Source organism: Aethalodelphis obliquidens, unplaced genomic scaffold, assembly GCF_003676395.1.
Source record: "Aethalodelphis obliquidens isolate GAN/ISIS:26980383/991018 unplaced genomic scaffold, ASM367639v1 scaffold84, whole genome shotgun sequence".
NCBI classification, from domain to species: domain Eukaryota; kingdom Metazoa; phylum Chordata; class Mammalia; order Artiodactyla; family Delphinidae; genus Aethalodelphis; species Aethalodelphis obliquidens.
Window position 1 is genome coordinate 2,835,517 of NW_020838028.1, and position 24,371 is coordinate 2,859,887.

Genomic DNA, 24,371 nt, shown 5'->3' on the forward strand with positions numbered 1-24,371 from the left:
CTATCAACAAAATGAAAAGACCATCTACTAAATAGAAGATATTTGCAAACAATACATTGGATAAGGGGTCAATATTCAAAATATACAAAGAACTCATACAGCTCATCATCAAAAGAACAACCAGATTTAAAAGAGGGCAGAGGACCTGAATACACATTTCTCCAGACATACAGATGACTAACAGGCACATGAAAAGATGCTCAACATCACTAATCATCAGGGAAATGCAAATCAAAATCACAATTAGATGTCATCTCACACCTGTCAGAATGGCTGTCATCAAAAAGAACACAAATAACAAGCATTGGGAGGATGTGGAGAAAAGGGAACCCTCGTGTACTGTTGCTGGGAGTGTAAATTGGTGCCACTATAGAAAACAGTATGGAGGCTCCTCAAGAAAAGAAAAATAGGGGCTTCCCTGGTGGCGCAGTGGTTGAGAGTCCACCTGCCAATGCAGGGGACACGGGTTCGTGCCCCGGTCCGGGAAGATCCCACATGCCGCCGAGCGGCTGGGCCCGTGAGCCATGGCCGCTGAACCTGTGCGTCCAGAGCCTGTGCTCCGCAACGGGAGAGGCCACATCGGTGAGAGGCCCGCGTACCGCAAAAAAAAAAAAAAAAAAGAAAAATAGAACTACCATATGATCTAGCAATTTTACTTCTGGGTATTTACCCCCCCAAAATAAAAACACTAATCTGAAAAGGTATATGCATCCCTATGTTCACTGCAGCATTATTTACAATAGCTAATATATGGAAATAACCTAAGTGTCCATCCATACACGCATGGATAAAGAAGATGTGGTATTACATATACAATTAGTCATTAAAAAAAAGAAATGAAACGTTGCTATTGCAACAACATGGATGGATCTAGAGGGTATTACACGAAGTGAAATAAGTCAGACAGAGAAAGACAAACACCATACGATCTCACTTTTATGTGCAATCTAAAAAACAAAACAAAGACACAAACAAAACAAAATGAAAAGAGTTATAGATACAGAGAACAAACAGGTTGTTGCCAGAGGGGAGGGAAGTGATGGGGGCGAAATAGGTGAAGGAGATTAAGAGGTATAAACTTCCAGTTATAAAATAAGTAAGCCACAGGTATGTAATATTAAGCATAAGGAATATGGTCAATAATATTGTAATAACTTTGTATGGGGTCAGATGGTTACTAAACTTATCATAGTGATCATTTCATAATGTGTGCAAATGTCAAATCCCTATACAGTACACCTGAAACTGACATAATATTATCAATCAACTATATTTCAATCAATCAATCAATGTTAATCGCATCTAAAAAATAAAAATAAGCAATATTAAATGAAGAGGGAAAAGAAGTCTAAGTCTGCATTGTATTTTTCAGCATTTCTGAAGGTTTTGTGGGAGGAGAGGCTTCAGGTTAGCTAGTCTGCCACCTTGTAAAAAGGAAGTTGTTCATAAAATGTCTAGATGTAAAACTCTGCCCAGGATGAGAGCCTTCTCTGCGGCAGAACCCTCACCTACGACCTCACCCATTTATGGAAGAGGAATTGAGTTCATCTTGGTGACTTAAAGAATAAAGCAGCACTTTGGTGGCAGGAGGTGTGGAGGGAGAATCAAAGGTGAGAGGAGACTTTCCCGAGTGTAGGAAATAGGGATTGTCTTGGTCCCTTCAGCACATCTATAACTCCTGTCTTTCCCTCTCCATCTCACTGCCTCTCAGCCTGGCTTCCCACAGATGGCTGAAGCCATGAGTGAGTGTACACTTCAGGGCACTCACTGTAATGAGAGCTCCAGGAGCACGCAACTTGACTCTTATCAAGCGAGCTCTGGCTAAAACTATCAGTTCTGATCAGATAAACCTAGGGACTTTGTTCTCCATAACAAGGGATCAAGGGACTCTGGTTGAGACTAAATTTACAAACAATTCTAAAATTGGGGGGGAAAAGGGAGGGAAAAAAGCAAATCATTCTAGGGAAACTTCTGTTTTTCCTTTCTTAAATCCTAAATCCACTCTCTGTAGGCCTCACGGCTTCTGTTTTGGAAAGGAGTTCTAAAATACATAAACACAGTCTAGCCATCATAGAAAATCCTTGAAATCCTTTTCAGAATGGTTCTAGACCGATATTCCTAGAAAGATCCACAGACCAGCACAGGTTGAGATCCCCAATGCAAATCAGATTCAGTGTAAAGAAGCCAGAATTCCTCTCCACCACCAGCAATCCTCTGATATAAAACCAGCCTGTTGTCCTTTCTGTACCCTCTGGCTCCATCATTCCCTGCCCTGATCAGGATAGGCCAATGCCTCAGGTAACATGGTGCTTCTACCCCAAAGGCACAGTGGTATCCACCTGCTCTAAGAACTGATTTTCCTCCAGGTTTGCATTTCTACATTAAAGCGCTCACTAGGTCAAATGGCATGTGTTGTAACTGTTGATAATACATCTTTTATAAATGGAGATTTAATTTTTAAATGTGTAGAAATAAACCATTTTCCCCTTGCTTTGGATTTTTCTTTAAAAAGTATAGCACCATCAAAGATGTCCTCTCAAGCAAAAATCCTTTTCAACAAAGATGAGGCATATTGGTGAAGAGTTCGAGTTACATAAGACTATGGAATTTATGTAGTCTGAGAATAAAAGACAATCACCTTCAATTTTACTTAAGACAGATACACATAAATGCTAGACTAACTCTTCTCTTATTTCCTGCACATCTCTCCTACTTCTTTCAGTTTTGAAATTCAGCTTGAATGATAAAAATACAAAGAAAGGCTAATAGGCATATGGTGATTGAGCAACAGGATCAACCATCATCAAATGTGTGCTAGCTTAAGAGCAGGCGGCATTACTAGAATTCACTACTTAATAGCTCAACCCCTTCTCTATTACTGCTTAAAACAGAGATTTAATTATAATGTAACTTTGGGCAAGTGAGAAAACCTCTCTGGTCCTCAGTTTCTTGATCTGTAAAATGGAGATAATAAAAATACCTATTGCAGAGGGTCATTGTGAGGTTTGAAACAATTTGTGTCTCTTACTGAGTGGTCCATAACTGTTAGCTCTCACTAAGGTTAGCTTTGTTATTAGCTGTTGATTGTTTTACAATGTGCCATGGGATATCTATTATTGCATTTAATTTATTATTTTTAATTCTGCTTCTTTCCTCAGAGTAAGCACTTCTGGTTAGCACAGACCTCATTAGCTCCACATTAAAAAAAAAAGTAGAATTAGATGAAAAGTCAACTTCAGAGCAAAGGATATGTTTTATGTACATATACTATTTAACATTTTATTTCCAGCAACAGCTTAAAAAGAGTAAGTTTTACATGGATCACTTCCTCTTCTGGTCCCAGGGCTGAGAATGCACAGTTCCTCTCAGAGAGACTTTTGATTGTGTTAGATAAATCCAAGAACACCATTACCTGGGTCCATTATACAGGCACTGTTCTAAGGCTGAGGCTTATTCTGACTGGCCATGGGTTAGAATCTGTAACTCCACCATTGAAAAATAGACCCAGTAGGAATGGCGTCATTTGAAGCCCAAGAAATAATTACAGACAAAGCATTTTAATAACTTCCTAGAGCCTGAATATTTGATCTGCAATCACATTCTTGAATTTACCACTTGTTAGTATGGACTAAAGTATAAACCTTGTGAAGTACCTGCTTTTCTTTTACTATTCATCTCTTTAATGGTGGGAAGAAAACAATAAAATTTTAATTGAGTTATCCCTCTCAGCACTGAACAGTGGTGGACAAAATCTATACATAACATCAAAATAATTGCACTGTGGAACTGGCCAGCAGTCTTGCCTGGCCTACATTTAGAAGAAAAGGATACGAGCTAGCTTTCCAATCTATTGGAGAGGATAGATCAAAACCTTCTAGAGGAACTACTTCAGTGTACAACAAGTATCTAAAGTGGTTTCTTATTGTCACTAATCTAATTCTTAAAGCTGTCAGTTAAGATATTCTCCTTACATTCTGCCCTTAAAACTTGTAAAGAGCAAACCAAGAACTGGAGAAAGTTAAAAAAAAAATCTACAATCTACTTGTTAGCACACCTTCATGCCATGGTGATTTGATTAGTGATTTGATAAGTATAGATTACAACCTTGGACTTAATACAGGGTGGCCCACTTTTTAAAAGGCCCATTTATAACAAAGCTCTCTCTGTTGGAACTGCCAAGAGAGTTTAAAAAAAAAAAATGCCACCAGTATCAAACACTTTTATTTAGCCACGCATTGTAGAGCAATGTAATTGCAAACCTGGAGAGCTACATCTTAGGACAGTTCTACTGATTGTGTGATTATAAACAAGTCAAAAAGATTTCCTGATTCTCATACTCTCTGTCACTATAATGAAATTACTACCTGCTCTCAAACTACTCCACAGAGAAGACCTAAAGAATAAGGAACACTATGTAAGTATTGCAAAGTGCGATAAGCTTCTTGGATAAGAGACTCTAAATGTCTTAAGAAAAATGCACAGATTATCCCTATTAGGGCAGAATATTTGTAACGAAGATTTAGGTTACTACAAACTAAAAAATTATTGAATTCTTACAAGTTTCAAATATAACACTCACCACAGTAGAAAGGGGAAAGACAACCTACCCCATGTTCCCATCCATTAGAAGAATCGTGTTGTATATGTGAGAAAATATGAAGAGAAAGAGAATTGTGCTGAAGAACATTGTCATCCACGATCCATGATCCTCTCGAAACATTTTTAACCGAAGCAACTGACCTGCAATATAAATATTATTGGAAATCAGTGTACACTGTAACTCAAAATCCATACAGCTTTGCTTTATTTTAGTGAATCTCTATTATCTCACAAATACTCTGAAGCCTTTGCCCTAGCACTTGTCTTATGGGTGAAACCACTATCTAATGTCCTTTTTGCTCTTTTGTACATAAATAGTGAAGTCCAAGACAACTCCCATATCATCATCCTAGAGCAAACAATACTAGTATGAGAATCTGGTATACAGAAATCATTCACTAGGCTGGCATGAAAACAAATTAATTAGAACACTATTACCTGCTATTTTTATGTCACAAATATGTTTTTGGTTCATTTACTGAAACTACTTAAGTAAGGCAAATGGTAACGATGTTGCATAAATTCCATATAATTCCCTTTTGCTTCCATAGAGCCATTCCCAATACTGGCCAGATGATAAAACCAAGTCATACTTCACTTATAAGAAGATCCAGTTGTTAAAGGTACATGAAAACATGGACAGTAAAAATAAAGTTTCTGTCGTAAGAGACAGAAGGCTTAGCATTACTCTTAGCTAAAATATCATAACCACATACAGGCTGGTGCCCAAGTCTGTGGGGTGTGTGGGGCCTGGTGGCGTGTGCATGTGTTATGGAGTTGGTATGGCTCCTAGCAAAACATAATTTCTACCTGATACCTAAAATTCCATTTAGAAAGACAATGGCTAAAATTGGAAAGGATGGCCAATTAATCTATGACAAAGGAGGTAAGAATACACAATGGAGAAAAGACAGTCTCTTCAATAAGTGGTGCTTGGGAAAACTGGACAGCTACATGTAAAAGAATGAAACTAGAACAGTCTCTAACACCATATATAAAAATAAACTCAAAATGGATTAAAGTTCAAAATGTAGGACTGGAAACCCTAAAACTCATAGAGGAAAACACAGGCAGAATACTCTTTGACATAAAATTGTAGCAATATTGTTTTGGATCTGTCCCCTAAAGCAAAGGAAATAAAAGCAAAAATAAACAAATGGGATCTAATTAAGCTTAAAAGCTTTTGCACAGCAAAGTTAACCATCAACAAAACGAAAAGACAACCTACTGGATGGGAGAAAATATTTGCAAATGATATGACGGACAATGAATTAACACCCAAAATATATAAACAGCTCATACAACTCAACATCAAAAAAACACAAACAACCTGATTAAAAAGTGGGCGGAAGGCCTGAATAAACATTTTTCCAAAGAGGACATGCAGATGGCCAACAGGACCATGAAAAGATGCTCAACATCACTAATCATCAAAAAAAGGGAAATGCAAATCAAAACCACAATGAGATATCATCTCACACTTGTCACAGTGGCCATCATCAAAAAGAACACAAATAACAAATGTTGGTGAGGATGCAGAGAAAAGGGAACCCCTGTACACTATTGGTGGGAATGTAAATTGGTGCAGCCACTGTGGAAAATAGTATGGAGGTTCCTCAAAAAACTAAAAACAGAACTACCACATGACCCAGCAATTCCACTCTTGGGTATATATCAAAAAAAAACCCCACAAAAACCCTAATTCAAAATGATACATTCACCCCAATATTCATAGCAGCATTACTTACAATTGCCAAGATACTGAAGCAAGTGTCCATCAACAGATGAATGGATAAAGAAGATGTGGTGTATATACACAATGGAATACTACTCAGCCACAAAAAAGAATGAAATTTTGCCATTTGCAACAACATGGATGGACTCAGAGGGTATTATACTAAGTGAAATAAGTCAGACAGAAAGAGAAATACTGTATGATGTCACTTATGTGTGGAATCTAAAAACTAAAACAACCTAGTGAATATAACCAAAAAAAAAAAAGCAGACTCAGATATAGAGAACAAACTAGTGGTTACCAATGAGGAGAAGGAAAGAGGAGGGGAAATACAGGGGTATGGGATTAAGAGGTACAAACTATTGTGTATAAAATAAGCTACAAGGATATATTGTAAACCACAGGGAATAGGGCCAATATTTTATAATAACTATAAGTGGAGTATAACCTTTAAACATTGTAAAACAGTGTATAATATTGTAACATATAATACTGTACATCAACTATACTTCAATAAAAAAAGAAAAAAAGAATGTTAAAATGCAAATACTTCAAAGAGGAAAATGTATTAAGATGAACACTAAAGTAAAAATTACTAGTATCATAATCAGTCCAGATAAATATTTTGATTTATGATAAAGAGAACTGAGAGCACTAGTATCCTGAAAGGTGAGAAGGATTTAAAAAAAAAAAAAACAGGATTAAGAAAAAAATAAACATAGGTCACCCTGGCTTCTCCTAAGAGAAAGTTTATCTAAATAATGATGAAGGAGATGATTCACATGTAGGAACTACAATTCAAATAGGGTAGGCCTGAAACCTTAACAATAAAATTTCTCACTAGAGAAAATATTCCCTTTTTTTGATGATATGTTAAAGGTATGGGGAAAATATGTATATTTCCATCTGTAAATGGTCTCTCTCTAGGGACAGATAGTAGCTCTCATGTAGGCTACTGAGCATAGGAAGAAATCATCTTTTAAGATTTAACTACTAATTTTCCCTTGTCCCTTTCTTTCATTAAAATAGCACTTCAGATTTCATTTGGAAACCAGGCTCACAGAAACACTACCCTAGCTAGAACTTTAAATGGAGCAAAAACGGATTTGGTTACATTTTCTGGTTTCTTGGCCTGCACAAGAGAAGCAAAGGACAAATCTGAAAGTCAGGGGGAATGTGAATTATAACTGAAAGAAGAATGTGGAAAATGTTCTACTGAAGCAAAGGATACTAACGCTGCAAATTACAGCCTTACAGAACTTGTTGATTAACTGAATCAATAATTATAGAAAGCCAGGGATTTGCACGTCTCCACACAACACATTGACAGGAATATTATAAATAGATATTTAACACAGAATGCTTGAGAGTAAAAAACCCATGCCATGAATATCTTAAAGCAAGCTGTAGAGAATATTATTTATTCTTTGAACAAATATTTAATGTGTGCTTATTGAGCAAATATTAAATGTGTGCTTACATGCCAGCTGTGGTTCTAGGTGCTGGAGATACAGCTGTGAGCAGGGTAGGAAGTGTTCACAGTCAACCATCATTTGGATATTTAATGAAAATGTGATCTTATTTTAGACTGATTTGACTCAATGTTCCCTTTGCTGCAAGTCCTTCAGCCTTGACCTATTTATTTAATTCAGCAGTTGATATTGAAGAACTGCTAAGACCAGCAATTAGAGTTCTTGGAAAATTTAAATGTGAATTTCTTTCTTAACATATGCATATGTCAAAAAATTCACTAATGGATGTACTTTAAAAGTCAGATAATAATGCTGGTGACTTAAGAGTGCTTTGCAAATAAAATACAGTGGGTTAACTGTACATGGCTGAAATAATACAGTTAGTAAAATGAGAAATGTGACAGTACCATTTATGCTGTCATTGCCAAACTCATTGCCTGGCACTAATTTCAGTCATTAGAGTCATTAGAACAAAATGGCAGGTTAACACGGCTTGCAATTCACTTGAAACACACAATAAAAGTACTGCAATATATTAAGGCCAGAACTGGTGTGACCTAAATGTTGAGTCAAATCACATTAAAAATTTTTCCCATAAGCTACTTCAACTTAACTCATTGAGTGTCCATCCTAATGATAGAAAGCTGTATACACAGATGGCCATCAGCTGACTCCCCATGCAATCTAATCAAACTAGGAACCTCAGAGTTACCCCAGGATGTCACATGAAAATGCACTATCTCCTCCCCTGCAGTGTGACCATATATTTGGTTTCCCTGGGACATCAGTGGCTTATAACTGTTGTCCTAGAATAATTATTAATAGTGCCCCCTTCCTTTCTGAAGTGCACTGGTTTGGACAATAAGTTATACGCCACCTTTCCTATAGGTCACAGAATTCAGAGTTTTTTTTTAACACTTTAGAGGAGTTTCAGGAGATAACCGAGTGAAAACAGTCTTCATAGGTCAACAGAGGTAAAAGACATCACTAGGAGGGGTACATTTCTGACAAGGTGATAACGACTTTTATTTTAATCATAGATATATTTGTAAATCTGAGTGTATGTTTATGTTACTAATAAAATCTGTCTTGCACTGTATGGACTATAATCTTTGATATGGTCAAGGTAATTGGAAAACAAATCTTAAAACAACCTGAAGCGTCAAGGTGGTACACAAGCCTATATCTGTGTTGGAGGTTAGGGTTGGAGGGCACAGGGATTAATTGTTACGAATGTTGATTAAAGTAAACTGAAATAGCTTAGAACCTCAGAATCTTTCCTGGAGATACAGTAGGTTTAGAACCACTAAGACGTCATAAGTTTCTAACAAGGATAATGACCTAAAAGCATATTTTAAAATATATGATGAGCTCACATATACTGTGGAAGACAGAGGTAGATGAGTGTAAGAGAATTACAGAGAGACTACTTGGTTTCTTGCCTTTTTTGCTGCTGTGTTCTCATCAGCAAAATAATAGAAAGGAACATTTCCTTTGTACCTCACAGCCAGACTTTTATGCTAAGTTCTGGGTTCCTTTTCTTCAGGCATAATTTTCACAAAGAGGCCTTGAACAAAGAAATAAACTAAACAATCTCAGAGGAGAAGGAGTAGAAGTGTTTGTGCTTCCAGGGAAGAGATTAATGTACTCCTGGGAAGTTGTTAAGGCAAGATTAAATAGGGTGAGGGTGTCTAGATTCACTGAGGATACAAAGATTTTGGCCTCCAAGGTGACAGAACCTCATTTGGGTTTGATTCCATGGATGCTGGTGAAGGCCAAAGTGTCAAGGGTCATGGCCTTGGAATTCAGGGAAGGAGACTGAACTGGCCCCAAAGGAAGGAGCCAATAGAGCAGCCGCCCACCTTCGTTAGGAACACAGTGACCTGGTTAGGATGGTGGAGGTCATTGAGAGGACGTGACAGCTGGCTGACCCAGGAGTTGGACCTGGGCAATCAGAGGTTCCTCACCCCCTCCCCTGGCCTTGGAATGTACATTCTGCCCACCGCACCCCCAGTGGGACCGTTTTCAAGAAGACAGTCTTGAGAGAGCAATGTGTTATTGAGACCATCTGCACAGAATATGTGACGAACCCAGTTAAGGCCTCTGTATAAACTTTTGACCCTGGTGGGCAGGTATAGAGATCTACTTGTCTTGCAGCCACTCAAGACAAGCCTCATACATAAGTTCATTTGCTTGCTAAACCTACCAATCTGGAGCAGTCTGCCTCATTCTTTGGTCTGTCCTTTCCCTCCAAGAACGGGGCCAGTTTAAGATTTCACCCAGGAAGTTCCTGAGGTTGCAAACCTACACTCTCTTAGGTGGCACCATTGTGCTAAAGAAGAGGCAGAAGACCATCACCCAAGCAGCAATGGGAGAGGGGAAGACAGGTAAATGCAGACTCAAGGATTTGTTTCCAGGACCCCTATAAGCCCTGGGACTGCTTTAAACTTTAGATATAAAAAAGATGATCTAAAATATTACCAATTTTGTACTCTCTGTTCACCTTGATGAGCGGGAAGTCCAAGCAAGATTTATTTAATTTAGAGGGAAATGTATGGCATTTCACATACTACCCTGACCAGGAAATATGAAAGCAGGCATTTTCCTCAAGAGGACGCTAAACTGAAATTAACACTACTATCCATTAAGTCTTCTGCTGCAAAATATCCTACATATGATGCAGCCCATTATAATGTATACATAATGTGTACATGCCACTACTTAATGTATACATAGATATACATAAGAAACAAATGTAATCTGCAGTTATTTAAAGGAATATATTTAATTTGTTGGGGTCAAAAAGCAGTCAAAATCAGCATAGCAGGCATTTAACATACCAGTAAGAATATTTTCTGTTGCAAATAACAAAAACAATGGTTCCAAATCCTTGCTTTTAATCACTACGGAACACTTGGACTTCAGATGTGCTCCGAAAACAGTGTTACAAAAGATATAAGTAAATATCATTTTTAAATTAAAAAACAAAAATGAAAAATAAAACAAACAAAAAACTAATACCAGCTTAAACTATAAGTCTACAGGCTTCTCATATTTCCTAACAAGGATATTTGTTCCCTGAACAAAAAATAGTTTTCTCCTTACTATAAATGTTTAGAAACTAATGTAGATTTAGTTTAACTAAACAATAATATGACTTCAAGAAAGGCTTTATCCAGCACTCAGACAATATGACCAAGGTTTGATTTATCTGCATTTTCCAGCCCTGTTCCTTCAGGGTGGGGTCCCATCTCAGCCAGCTCCTCCAGCACATTCATACATACTCTTTGTAACCCTAAAATGACTGTAGCAATCCTGACGAATATGTCTTCATTTTTGTCTGGGGAGGAAAGCATACTGCTTCTGCCCTAGCATTTCTTGAGAAGTCATGTGATTAAATCTACTTGGGCTTGTTTGGGTCCTGAACCAATCACCATAGCCAGAGTTATGAAAAGCAATGATTAACTAAGTCTATGTCACATGCTCCACTCCTAGAGCCAGATGAAATTAGTTCCCTAGCGCTACATTGACCCACAAATGCAAGGCAAGTATGGCAAACAAGTTGAAAAATGTAGAGCCCTAAGATGAAAGGTCCCTGGGTCCTTGAATCACTGATTGGAACAGAGGTGCCTGCCATGTTTTGGGCTTAAGTGAGCGAGAAATTCAATTGAGATGTAGTCAATTCTATGTTTTGTAGGGTTTTATTACTGTAGTTAGCATTGTCTTACCAGATACAAGATGACCAGTGAATAAAAGGCCCTGAGATGGTAAGAAAAAATGGGGTTAGAAATAGCCCAAGTGAAATCTTTACTTCTTTTTTTTTTTTTTAATGTCCCTAGTACTCAGCAAAACACATGGTAAACTATTTATATTGGATGAAATACTGATGGGCAGATTCTAGAAGGAAAATTAAGACCTGTCCTCAAGTCCTCCAAAAGAAAAATTCTACAAGTAAAATATGCAGGAAAACACATCTTGTTGGCAGTGATGTAGTCATTACTCAGACCACTCAATCTCAAAGACCTAATGCCCAAGACTGTCTAGTTTGCTGTCTACTGTGCGTGCACCACACCTGTCTACAAGCTGCAACACAGTGAGGCCATATTTGTCTTCCTCCCCTGGTGTCCCCATGGCACTGACACATAGAATGTCTTAAATAAATAAATATTTGCCCAATAGATTAAAAAGGAAGGGACACACAAACAAATCAACAAACAATATTCCACTGTATGACTAAAAGCTCTCTGTCTTTGTAAATCTGGTGCCTACCGCACCCACCCTGTGAGCCCTGCTGTTCTTCAAGCTTCACCTCCTCCTCATTTTCTCCCCATAAATTAACTACCTCCTGAGATCTATTCCCTCCTACTCAGCATGAAGCTCCTGTGTCCTTATCAGACTTCCTTTTCCACAGCACCCTTGTTTCTTGTGCACCCCAGGTTTATTTTATACTTGCCCTTCAAAACCCCAACTCTGATTCAGAGCTACAATTTGTTTTCTCCAATTTCAGTAAACTTCTGTGGAAAAAGCTACACAAATGGGTTGATAAGCTACTACATAATCACGATCCCCAACTTCAGCTGCTACCACAGCACTGCACATTAATACATCCATTTCAAATTTCATCTCAAAACTCCTACTAAGCCTCTTTCACTCTCAGAATATGACCTTAGTCTCAACTTCAAGAAAACATTGCTACTACTAATATGATTTCCTTCAACCTTCTTCCCACTCACATTCATCCACTTATCTACTTTCTCTGTTATTCTTACTTTCTTCTGTTTTTCTTTGTGCTCCTCCCGCAAAAGACACCATGTGTACCTTTTTAAAAACATACCCTCCTCTCTCTTGGTGCCTTGCTTCATCATCCATTCTTTCCCTCTTTTGTGTTTCCAATCTCTCCCACTCTCCGGGTTCTCTTCCCTCTGCCTCTAAAGCCTCTTAAGTCCATCCTATAAACAAGGCTTTCTTGACCTCATATCCTTGAACTACCATCCATTCAACTTCCCTTCTCATCCAGACTTCAAGAGAGAGTAAGCTTCGTCAGCCCCACTCACTGAGATCTTACTTGCAATGCAAACACTCTATTGAAATTGTTCTGGCAAATGTTAATGGCCCCCACCATTGCCAAACGCAATAGAAATATACCGGCCTTTAACTTACAGGACATTTCGGCTGCATCTGACACTGCAGTAGCCACTCTGTCCTTTTTGACACTCTACTTCTTTGGCTTCCCTAACACCAAATACTCCTTGTGCTTTTTCCACTTTGTTTATACTTATCACTTTGGGGGGCATCTCTTCTGCTTGTCACATAAACAATAATGTTCCCCATGGCCTGCCCTCAGTCTTTCTCCTTGTCATACCACTACATGGTCTTGAAATGGAGCAGGACCCTATGGTCCTTGCCACCCCCCCATGTCCTCAGCCTGCCTTTTGTCTGTGGAAAAACTTTAGCCAGAGAATAAGTTTAATCAGAGAGGCTTCCCTGGTGGCGCAGTGGTTAAGAATCTGCCTGCCAGGGCTTCCCTGGTGGCGCAGTGGTTGAGAATCCGTCTGCCGATGCAGGGGACACGGGTTTGTGCCCCAGTCCGGGAAGATCCCACATGCCGTGGAGCGACTAGGCCCGTGAGCCATGGCCGCTGAGCCTGCGCATCTGGAGCCTGTGCTCCGCAGCAGGAGAGGCCACAACAGTGAGAGGCCCGCGTACCTCAAAAAAAAAAAAAAAACAATCTGCCTGCCAATACAGGGGACACGGGTTCGAGCACTGGTCCGGGAAGATCCCACATGCCATGGAGCAACTAAGCCCACGTGCCACAACTACTGAGCCTGCGCTCTAGAACCCGCGAGCCACAACTACTGAACCCCTGTGCTGCAACTACTGAAGCCCATGCGCCTAGAGCCCGTGCTCCACAACAAAGAGAAGCCACTGCAATGAGAAGCCTGCACACTGCAACGAGTAGCCCCCACCCGCCACAACTAGAGAAAGTCCACGCGCAGCAATGAAGACCCAACACAGCCAAAAAAAGTTAATCAGAGAAGTGAGAAAATGCAGAAACAAAGGAAAACAGTCAAAGGAGACCAAATAATAATAGTTTAATCATTAAGCATAGTCAAGGACCTTTAGTTCCTCCTTAAGGTCTATAGATAGTATTCTGAGCCATATCCTATGAGCTGTTTTGCAGACACTGAAGCCCCCACCAAGTGGAGGAGGATAACTACATGATGACCAAATTGAAGCCATGAAATTGAAGTCATGACATAAGCTGCCACAATTCCGAGAACTGGCCTCAAAGAAATAGGAACAAACCCTGGAACTAAAGATTAACTGTACTTAAAACAACCAAGATGACGCTGGTCAAACCACTGATGACCAATTTCAAGATGACTGTCAGAGCTGACTATATTGTTTCTGCATGTAGCCCCCTCCCTCTGTCTATAAAAGCTCTTGCCCCCTGATTGTCAAGGGGGGAGTCGGCCTTTGGACAGGCATCTGCCCTACCCGCTGGTTGCCACCCTCCGAAATAAAGCAACCTTTCCTTTCCTACCAACACTTGTCTCTCAAGAACTGGTTTTCAAGCTGCGAGCAGCTGGACCTGGGTTCAGTAACAGTCTCACTCACTCTGTGGGTTTAACACCCAATATCTCCAGCATAGACTTTTCCTCCTGATCTTCAGACTGGAAGAGCCACCTACCCACTGTCCTCCTCGATGTCCTACTGCCAATTCAAACTCAGTATAAAAAAAAGAATTCAAAATTTCCACCTCTCATCCCAACACACAGTATACCCACATCTCCAATCTGACCTTTTCCGTCCCTAAATCCACCCCTACTTCTGACTTTGCCATCTTATCATTTTCAAAATAACTAAAGGTTGGATTCATTCTTGATTCTTGATTCCTACACACCTTCCATTTCAATCAACAGTCTTATTATTTTATAAACTTCCATGCATGCTCTTCTCCCATAATTTGGATTCCCATTGTCTCTTAAATGGGACTGTTGCAACAACCGAACTGGTCTTCCTTACTCCAGCCTCTTTTCCCATCTCAATCCACCCCCAATAAATCTAACTAAAATATAAATATGGTCACATCGTCCCTTCACTTTAAATCTTTCAATGATCACTCTTCTCCTACAGTATAAAATTCAAGTTCCTTATCATGGGATACAAGGCTTGACTTGACCCACATTTACCTCTCCTCTCTCACCACTCCCTACCTTTCACTCTAGTTGCATAAACACTAAACAGGTTGCAGTTTCCTATGTTCATGCTGACCCTCTGCCTGGGATACTCTTCTTCTCCCATCACTCAACTAACACCTATATTTCCTGTGGGCCTTAAAATGTAAGTCAGAGATGAGCTCCTCTACGAAATCATCCTCACTGTTAAATATTTCATATATTGGAGTAATCATCAGAAGAGCTTATAGGATCGATTCTCTCAGGAGGTAGTAAGTTCCCTTCAGGGCAAGCAAGGAGGAATGGGTGCTACTGAAGCCAAGTGTAATGGGTTGGATTACATGATTTTTATGATCCAGTCAAATTTGAGGATTGTAGGGTTTGTTGTATTGGTGACAGACTAGCTCAAAGTCTGCTAACTCAAAAGACTTTTAGTTTAAAAAAAAAGAAATTAGTCTTACCTGTTATGAGAAACAATATTCTTTCTTATGTCTTATCTGTCATCATATGTCTAATATATAAAATGAACCCAAAGTAACACACTGACAAGATTCTTTAAAGTTAATATTTAACATTTTAAATATTAGAATATGTGACAATTGATATGTCCTATTTCTTATATCTAGAATAGTAAAGTATAAAGTGAAATTGGATCAGAGCACTTGAAAATTAATAGAACTTTACTTCCAATCAGACTAAAATAAGTATATGAAGAATTCATGACTGATTTGTATAAATTTATAGTTTATAAGAACATGATATTTTTTAAGATTTACTAATTTTAAAATGTCAATAAAATAAAAGTAACTAAAATAAGAGAATGATTCCACGGATGGGACACCAACAAAGAAAATTATCTAACAAAACACACCAGAATATCATTAGGGATGAAGGATATTCTAGTTAGACAAACATGGCTTTATATAATAAGTATAAAATGATGAAACTTTTGTACCATAAGGGCCCCATTTCATTAATATTCAGATCAAATCTTGTTATTTCAGTGTACAAAGAGAATTTAAAAACATTGAACAGATGGTTATCATCCCTTATTAGAAGTAGGTGCTTACATAGAAAATGTTTGTGATTCACTGAGTTCGACAGAAAATCAAATATGAAGAATTGAAATATAATTGCATATGATACTAAAAGTATGCATTATAATATGTATTTCAAAAGGTTCTAGAAAGAAAGGAAAATAAGACCACAGTTAGAAACAGCAAAAATTATAGTATTTTCAGATCTAGGGTTTAATGTCAATTTTTAAAAATGTATGTATTACAATAATTTTGAGTAAACTATGTATCCACTAAATAAACAAATATTGACATAAATTATTCTCCACAGGAAAAACAGGAGTAAATCTTCCATTTCATTGAGAAAGTCCAAATATTATATTTTACTATTATAATATGGCTCTTTCCACTAGATCATTCTTAGAATTAATTGATTTAAATTGCTTATTATTGCTCAAGAGGAAAAAAACATAACTCCAAAAGGAAATAAAAGGCATTCACTTATTATTATCTGTTACTTTTCCTTTTAAGGAGAAAGGAGCTATTGAATAAAATGAATATTAAATTAACATTCCATCTTAGCTTGTAGCCTAAGATAAGATTGTAAGATAAGATTTAGCAGCACACTTAATTCATGCACACATATAATATTATAATAGTCTATAATTTTGATGAAATCAATTTGTTCTTTTTTTCTAGGTATCTTCTAAGTGGAATCATATTAAACAGCATTTTTGGAGTCAAAACCCGTCAAAAAAAAAGTAAAAAATAAAATATTTTTGGAAATGATACAGGTTGTTATTATCACAATTTTGTATTTTGAAATGGGCGATGGGATAGAAAGTAGAGCTTCCTGTTTTTACACATTAATATCATCACTATTATTATGAAATTTTTACATCATCATTATTATATGGATACCAGCTTTGAAAAATAATAATACTTATACTTTTAAAATAGGTTTTTATGTAGTGTTGGGCATTCTACTGATCCAACTGAAAAAGAAAAGTTAAGTTGTCAAAAGTAATCCCTTGAAGGCTGCTCCATGGTTTCAAACAATCCTGATTGATCACAAGGTTTGGACACTAGCTCCCTGATCACAGGTGGAGATGGGACGGGAGGGACTGGTCCTCCCACAACCGTAAATACTGGGAAGGAAAAACCAGGCCAAAATTCTGTCATGTCACCCACATTTCCAGTATCCTATCATCTGTATCCATGTATACATGACTCCTTCCTGCTATCCTGAACTTCGCTTTCATTCACAGCTTTCCACAAGTCCTCTAACTCAGACTGGCTCCTTGTATTTGCAAACTTGTTGTTTTCTCTACCCATTCCATTTATAGATTTACTAAATAAAGATATTAAAAATTCATAACAGTTTCCAAGTTCTGCATATATATGAACAGACTGAAAAATCAATAACTTTTCTAATAAATCAATAACTTTTCTGTAACAGAGGTGAGGTCAAACCATTGCCCCCACGATTTGAGAGGCAGACAAGTGAACACAGGGAGTCACAGCTGACTGCAGCAGAAACTCACGAAAAAAAACTGCCTTGGGAACCAGTGCTGGCATAGGAAGACTTGAACTGTAATTAACGAATTGCTGGAGGGCTTAGTGTGTACAAGACTTAAACTTAAAAACTCCAGAGAAACCTAGCCATAGGAGGGGTAGGAGGGGGGCTCATTTTAAAATGTGCCAGAACATTCTATTCTTCTTTTTTTTTTTTAATTATTGCTTTACAGTGGTATGTTAGTTTCTGCTGTATAACGAAGTGAATCAGCTATATGTATACATATATCCCCATATCCCCTCCCTCTTACATCTCTCTCCCACCCTCCCTATCCCACCTCTCTAGGGGGACACAAAGTACCGAGTTGATCTCCCTGTGCTATGCAGCTGCTTCCCACTAGCTATCTATTTTACATTTGGTAGTGTATATTACTACTCTCTCACTTTGTCCCAGCTTACCCTTCCCCCTCCCTGTGTCCTCAAGTCCATTCTCTACGTCTGTGTCTTTATTCCTGTCCTGCCCCTATATGGAATCTATTCTTCTTAACAAGGACTGCCCTCAGGAGAAGTTACTTCACCAGACCTAACTTGCTGAATTTCAATCAGAACCTAAGTGATCTGGAGGAAAAGAAATACCCAACTCTAGCCCTCTCTAGCCATCCTCTCCCACCTTAGAGAACCGTGGGGGAACTAAGAAGTACGTGTAAGTCCACAGTCCAGAGGCGTAGGCTCACTAAAACACTGAGGCCTAATCATAGGACTATAGAATGCCTCCTCTTCCCCCACATCTTACCACCATATTACTAAAGGCCTATGTATACCTGGTACATCATGTCCAGTTATCAAGAAAAAAATTACAAGGCATACTCGAAAGCAAAAACAGATTTTGATGTTTATGATAGTAGCTTATATGGAAAATTCTTAATTTTGTTGGTAATAATTTCACAATAAAAATATTCATTTTACACATTTGTTGAACACCTACTATGTGCTTGGCAAGTGTTATATACTATAAATATAATGTAAATATAATATAAATATAATTGTGAAAATACAACAAATGTACATTTTCGTGTATTGCAAAGGAGCAGGAAGCAGGAAGTATAGTAAGCTAAAATTTAAAGGGTACTAGTGAGCAAATTTAAAATTTAGGGTTACTTTAGGGCCAAAGGCCCATAAGAGCACTAAGAAAATGAAATAAAACTAAACCTGGAGATACTGCATATTAGGAACTGAACATGAGTCTCCACAGTAAATCACAATTCTCCAAAGAGTCTAAAGTTGTCCTAAAAGAATAGTGTCTCCTGGATTCCAAACTTGGCAAACCCAAATACATTCTAGAAGAAAACAAGCCTAATTTAAATCCTCAGAATTCCCACAGATTATATTATTAAAGTATTAGTTCAAAATTAATACTCGCCAAACACAAAAAGAAATGTTACTATGAGTGAGAGTTGACAAAAACAGCAAATAAAATATTTAGACCATACAAGGACTTCAGATATTGGAATTACCAAATATGAAGTATTTAAAATCTGCTGTCTCAACACATGTTAGCATTTCTCTACCTTCTTCAGCATATGAATTACAGTAATAATTTCTGAGATCTTTGTCTACTAATTATGTCAACAGTGTCATTTCTGGCTTTGTTCTATTGATTAATTTTTCTTCCATCATGGGTCATATATTCCTGCATTTTTGCATGCCTGATAAGTTTTTAATGAATTCCAGACATTATCTATTTTCATCTTCTTGGGTGCTAGATATTTCTGTATTCCTATTAGTACTTTTGAGTTTTGTTCTGAGATGCATTTAAGTTACTTGTAAACAGTTTGATCCTATCGAGTCTTGCTTTTAGACTTTGTTAGGTAGGATCAAAGAAGCCTTTAATCTAGGGCTAATTTTGTCCCACTACCATCGTTCTGAGTACTCTACCTGATGCACCATAAATTCCAGATTTTTCCTCTCTGACTTGTGGAGACGCAAACTATTCCTGGCCCTGTGTGAGAGCCAAGGACTTTACCCCTGCTCCTTTTGAGTGGCACCTTGGGTGGCTTCCTCACATGCATATGCTGATCATGACTCAATTGAAGACTCAAGGGAGATCTGAAAAATCTTTGGAGTTATTTCGCTGTGTTCCTCTCTCCTCTCCAGTATTCCGCCCTGTGAAATCTAGCTGTCTTGGCCTCCCCACACACCAAACTCCTTTTCTTCAATTCAAGGAGACACCAGGCTCTGCCTGATTTCCCTCTTCCTGCATTGAAGCCAGGAAATTCTCTCCAAGAGGTAAACTGGAGTAATTGGAGGGCTCACTTATGTAAAAAGACAAAGAGAAGATCTTAAAATCAGTCAGTAAAGGCAGATTTCTTCAAAGTAACAACAACCATACCCATAGAAGATATCCTAACAGTAACAATGGATGTCATAAAACAGTGTTTCAAAGTGCTGAGAGGAAATAACTGTCAACCTAGCAAAGTGTCTATTGTAACAAAGGCAGCTATTTGAAGGCACCAAAAAGCAAACAAGGCAGCCAAGATTGAAGGCCAAGATCCCTGAAAGAGAAATGCATTTAGATAAGTTCTCATTTATTGCTGCTTTCTCCCCTTGGGAGATTTGCTGATTTTCAGAGACCATATGGAAAACTGTGGCTTATAATTTGAGGCAGTCTCACTGGGTGAGAGAGACAGAAATTGAAATTCTGGGCTACCAATGCCACAAGGACACAAGGGACGAACTACCAGAAAAAGGGAAACTCCAAAAGTAAGCCCAAAATTCTAACACAATTTCCTATAGAGTATTTGCTGACATGTAGGTGAGAGGTAATACCAAGCAAAGAATAACTAAGAGAAAAACCCTAAGCATAGGTTTTAGCAGTCTCATGATGTTGAGGAAACAAAAATTGGAATTCAGGATACACCAATTCAGGATACACCAGGAACTCTGAATGAAGTCTAGGATTTCAGATGTGGTACATTAAGGGCTATAACACAACAGTGAGGACAAACCAGAAACAGACTAGCCCAAACAAAGCCTGAAACTCATTTTCTATCTGCATTCCAGAAGAAAATTAAATTTTCCCTGGGAAAGATTATATCATCATGAACCTCTGTAATTCTTCACGTATTATCCTTAATATTCAATTAAAAAAAAAGAAGCACACAGGACAAGACAAGAAAAATTACTGAAAACCCAATAGAAAAAAATAGATAATATAAACTCATTAATGATGCACATAGAAGTCAAAATAACTATAATTAATATGTTCAAGAAGTAGATTAAAAGATTATGAATTTTATCAAAGAACTGGAATCTATTTTTTGAAATCAACTGGACGGTCTAAACTAAAAAATAATAACTGAAATTAATAACCAATAGATAAATTTAACAGCAGTTACAATATGTACATACTATATGATTTCACTTATATAAATTTCTAGAAAATGCAAACTAAGCAGAACAGTGGTTGCCCGGAGGTTTGAAGGGATAAGAGAAAGGGATTACAAAAGCTCATGGAGAAACTTTAATCTTGATTGTGGTGATGGTTTCACAGATGTATACATATGTCAAAACTATACACTTAAATATATGTACTTTATTGTATGCCAATTATACTTAAATATATGTACTTTATTGTATGCCAATTATACCTTGATAAAGTTGTTTTAAAAAAAACAATAATTATATTATCTTTTTGGTTTAACACATATGTGGAATTTAAGTTATGACAAAAATAGGGAGTAAATGGAGTTAAAAGCTATAAAGGTCTTGTAAAGTATTGGCAATATTAATTAAAGGTAGACTCTGATTAAGTCAGTGATGTGTTTTACTCTCTAGGGCAGGGTTCCCTAACCCCCAGGCGATGGACCGGTACTGGTTCGTGACCTGTTAGGAACTGCGCCGCACAGCAGGAGGTGAGAGATGGGCAAGCGAAGGAAGCTTCATCTGTATTTACAGCCACTCCCCATCGCTCACATTACTGCCTGAGCTCCGCCTCCTGTCAGATGAGCAGTGGCATTAGATTCTCATAGGAGCTGGAACCCAACTGTGAACTGCGCATGCGAGGGATCTAGTTTGCGCGCTCCTTATGAGAATCTAATGCCTGATGATCTGAGGTGGAGCTGAGGTGGTGATGCTGGCACTAGGGAGCGGCTGCAAAAAGAGATTATCATTAGCAGAGAGGTTTGATTCACAGAGACCATAATAAATCAATAAGTTGAAGACTCATATCAAAACCCTTGTGGCAAGTGACAATTAAGCTGCATCTTACGGAGCAGACTGGATATAAGCAACACACGTTGGGTGTCACTGTCTCCCATCACCCCCAGATGGGACCATCTAGTTGCAGGAAAACAAGCTCAGGGCTCCCACTGATTCTGCATTATGGTGAGTTGTATAATTATTTCATTATATATTACAATGTAATAATAATAGAAATAAAGTGCACAATAAATGTAATGTGCTTGAATCATCCTGAACCATCCCCCACCCCCCAGTCCATGGAAAAACTGTCTTCCATAAAACCGGTCCCTTGTGCCAAAAAGGTTGGGGACCACTGCTCTAGGGTGATCACTGAAAGAATAAAAGTATGTATAAGCAACAAAGAAATAGGGTGGGAAAAAATAAAATACAAACATATTTTATTTATCCAAAGGAAAGCAAAGAGGAGGAAAAAAAGAACTTAGAAAATATTAGACAAATCAAAAGCTAGTCTGTAGCAAAATGATAGATTCAAACATGCATACATTCGTAATTACATAAGTACAAATGGACTAAAAATTGTAATTGAAAGACAATTGCCACAAGGATTTAAAAACTGAAGGAAAAATAAAAATTGAGAGAGTATATCTTCTATATACCTTCAAAAAACTTCTAAAGGTTGTACTTCAAGGAAAATGAAACTGACTCCAGAAATGACCTCAAAAGAAATATCTGAGACAAGAAAGAATGGTGAAAAAATAAACTGATCAACACGCATCAAATCTAAACAAACACTGTTTGTATAAAATAATAAAAATGTTATTGTCTACTTTATGGGGTTAAAAAGAGAACCAGAAGACTTCCCTAGTGGTGCAGTGGTTAAGAATCCACCTACCAACGCAGGGGACACGGGTTTGAGCCCTGGTCCGGGAAGATCCCACATGCCGCGGAGCAACTAAGCCTGTGTGCCACAACTACTGAGCCTGCGAGCCACAACTACTGAGCCCGCATGCCACATACTGAAGCCCACGCGCCTACCTAGGGCCCCTGCTCTGCAACAAGAGAAGCCACCGCAGTGAGAAGCCCATGCACCACAATGAAGAGTAGCCCCTGCTCACCACAACTAGAGAAAGCCCGTGCAGCAATGAAGACCCAACGTAGCCAAAAATAAATAAATTTATAAAAAATAAAAATAAACCAGAATACTCAACAACAATCTCATGTAACTAAGAAAACATTGACCTTAGTTAAAATGTTTTAAGAATTTTTATCATATGGGAGAGGACTAAGACATTGATTAGCTGTACAGTTGCTAGGTTTTTAAATTTTACTTGAAACAGCGATACTTCAAGGATAGCCACTAAAAGAATAGGTATTGAAAGCATAAATTATAAACCAAATGCAGAGGTAGAGGAGGGATAGAAAAGTGAAAGAAACAAACAAATGAACAAAATACAATCACCCTCATCCCCCCTTCCCAAAAAAGTAAAGAAGAAAAAGGAAAAACTATGTAATAGAAAACACACAAAAAAGTGGGAGAATCAGATCGTAATATAAATGTAATATGTTGATCTTACATAGTACAATAATTGTTAGATAGAAGATAGAAAACTGACAGAGAAATAAAATCAAAGATGTGTGTTTGCAAGAGAAATGTGCAAGAATACAGTAAGGTTGGAAGTAATAGGGTGTAAAAGTATGTATCAGACAAAACTAACCAAAAGAAAGCTAGAATGGGTATGAATTCTAGACAAATAGATTTTAAGTGAGAAAATAATATTAGGAACAAAGAGAATAACTACATAACGACAAACATTAAATTCTCCAGGTAGATACAATGATCTTCAAGTTGGCACAATGCATCAAATGAGATAGATTCAAAATATATAAATAAAGTCTGATAGAACTAGAGGGAGAAATTAAGAAACCCACTATCATAGTGTGAGGTTTTAACATCCCTCTGCTATTTACTGATAGGTCATGCAGACGACAAACATTAACAAAGAAATAGAATATTTGAATAATAAAATTAAAACGTGATTTAATGGACTTATATTGAACCCTCCATATAGCAATTAGAGAATACATATTCTCTTCAAACATGCATTGAAAATTTTACACATTAACCATGTATTATGTTACGAAAGAAATCTCAGCAAAATTCAAAGATCAGATATCACACAGACCACATTTCCAGACAAAATACAGTTAGCAATCAATAACAAAAAGTTAGTGATTTTTATATCTCACAGTTCAGAAATTTTAAAACGTATTTCAAAACAATTCATGCATAAAACAAAAATTTTAACAGAAATGAAGAAATATTTAGAATTGAACAATTTTTAAAATATTCCATATCAAATATATAGAATAAAAAAGAAAGCATTACAAAATGGGAAATTTAGTCATCTATTGCTTATGTTAAAAAAGAAAGCCTGGGCTTCCCTGGTGGCGCAGTGGTTGAGAGTCCGCCTGCCAATGCAGGAGACACGGGTTCGTGCCCTGGTCCGGGAAGATCCCACATGCCGCAGAGCGGCTGGGCCCGTGAGCCATGGTCTCTGAGCCTGCGCATCCGGAGCCTGTGCTCCACAACGGGAGAGGCCACAACAGTGAGGGTCCCTCGTACAGCAAAAAAAAAAAAAAAAAAAAGAAAGCCTGA

At 37.7% G+C, this 24,371-nt stretch overlaps 1 protein-coding gene across 9 annotated transcripts in view; it reads right to left on the reverse strand.

Moving 5' to 3' along the window:
- The window catches only part of TMEM117 (transmembrane protein 117), a 558,938-nt gene that overhangs the window by 459,862 nt on the left and 74,705 nt on the right, over positions 1-24,371 (reverse strand). For all 9 annotated transcript variants that reach the window (XM_027093552.1, XM_027093546.1, XM_027093548.1 and 6 more), the window contains one exon: positions 4,608-4,740. In XM_027093552.1, coding sequence (XP_026949353.1) covers positions 4,608-4,740 — 133 coding nt within the window. The remainder of the gene's footprint in view (positions 1-4,607; positions 4,741-24,371) is intronic.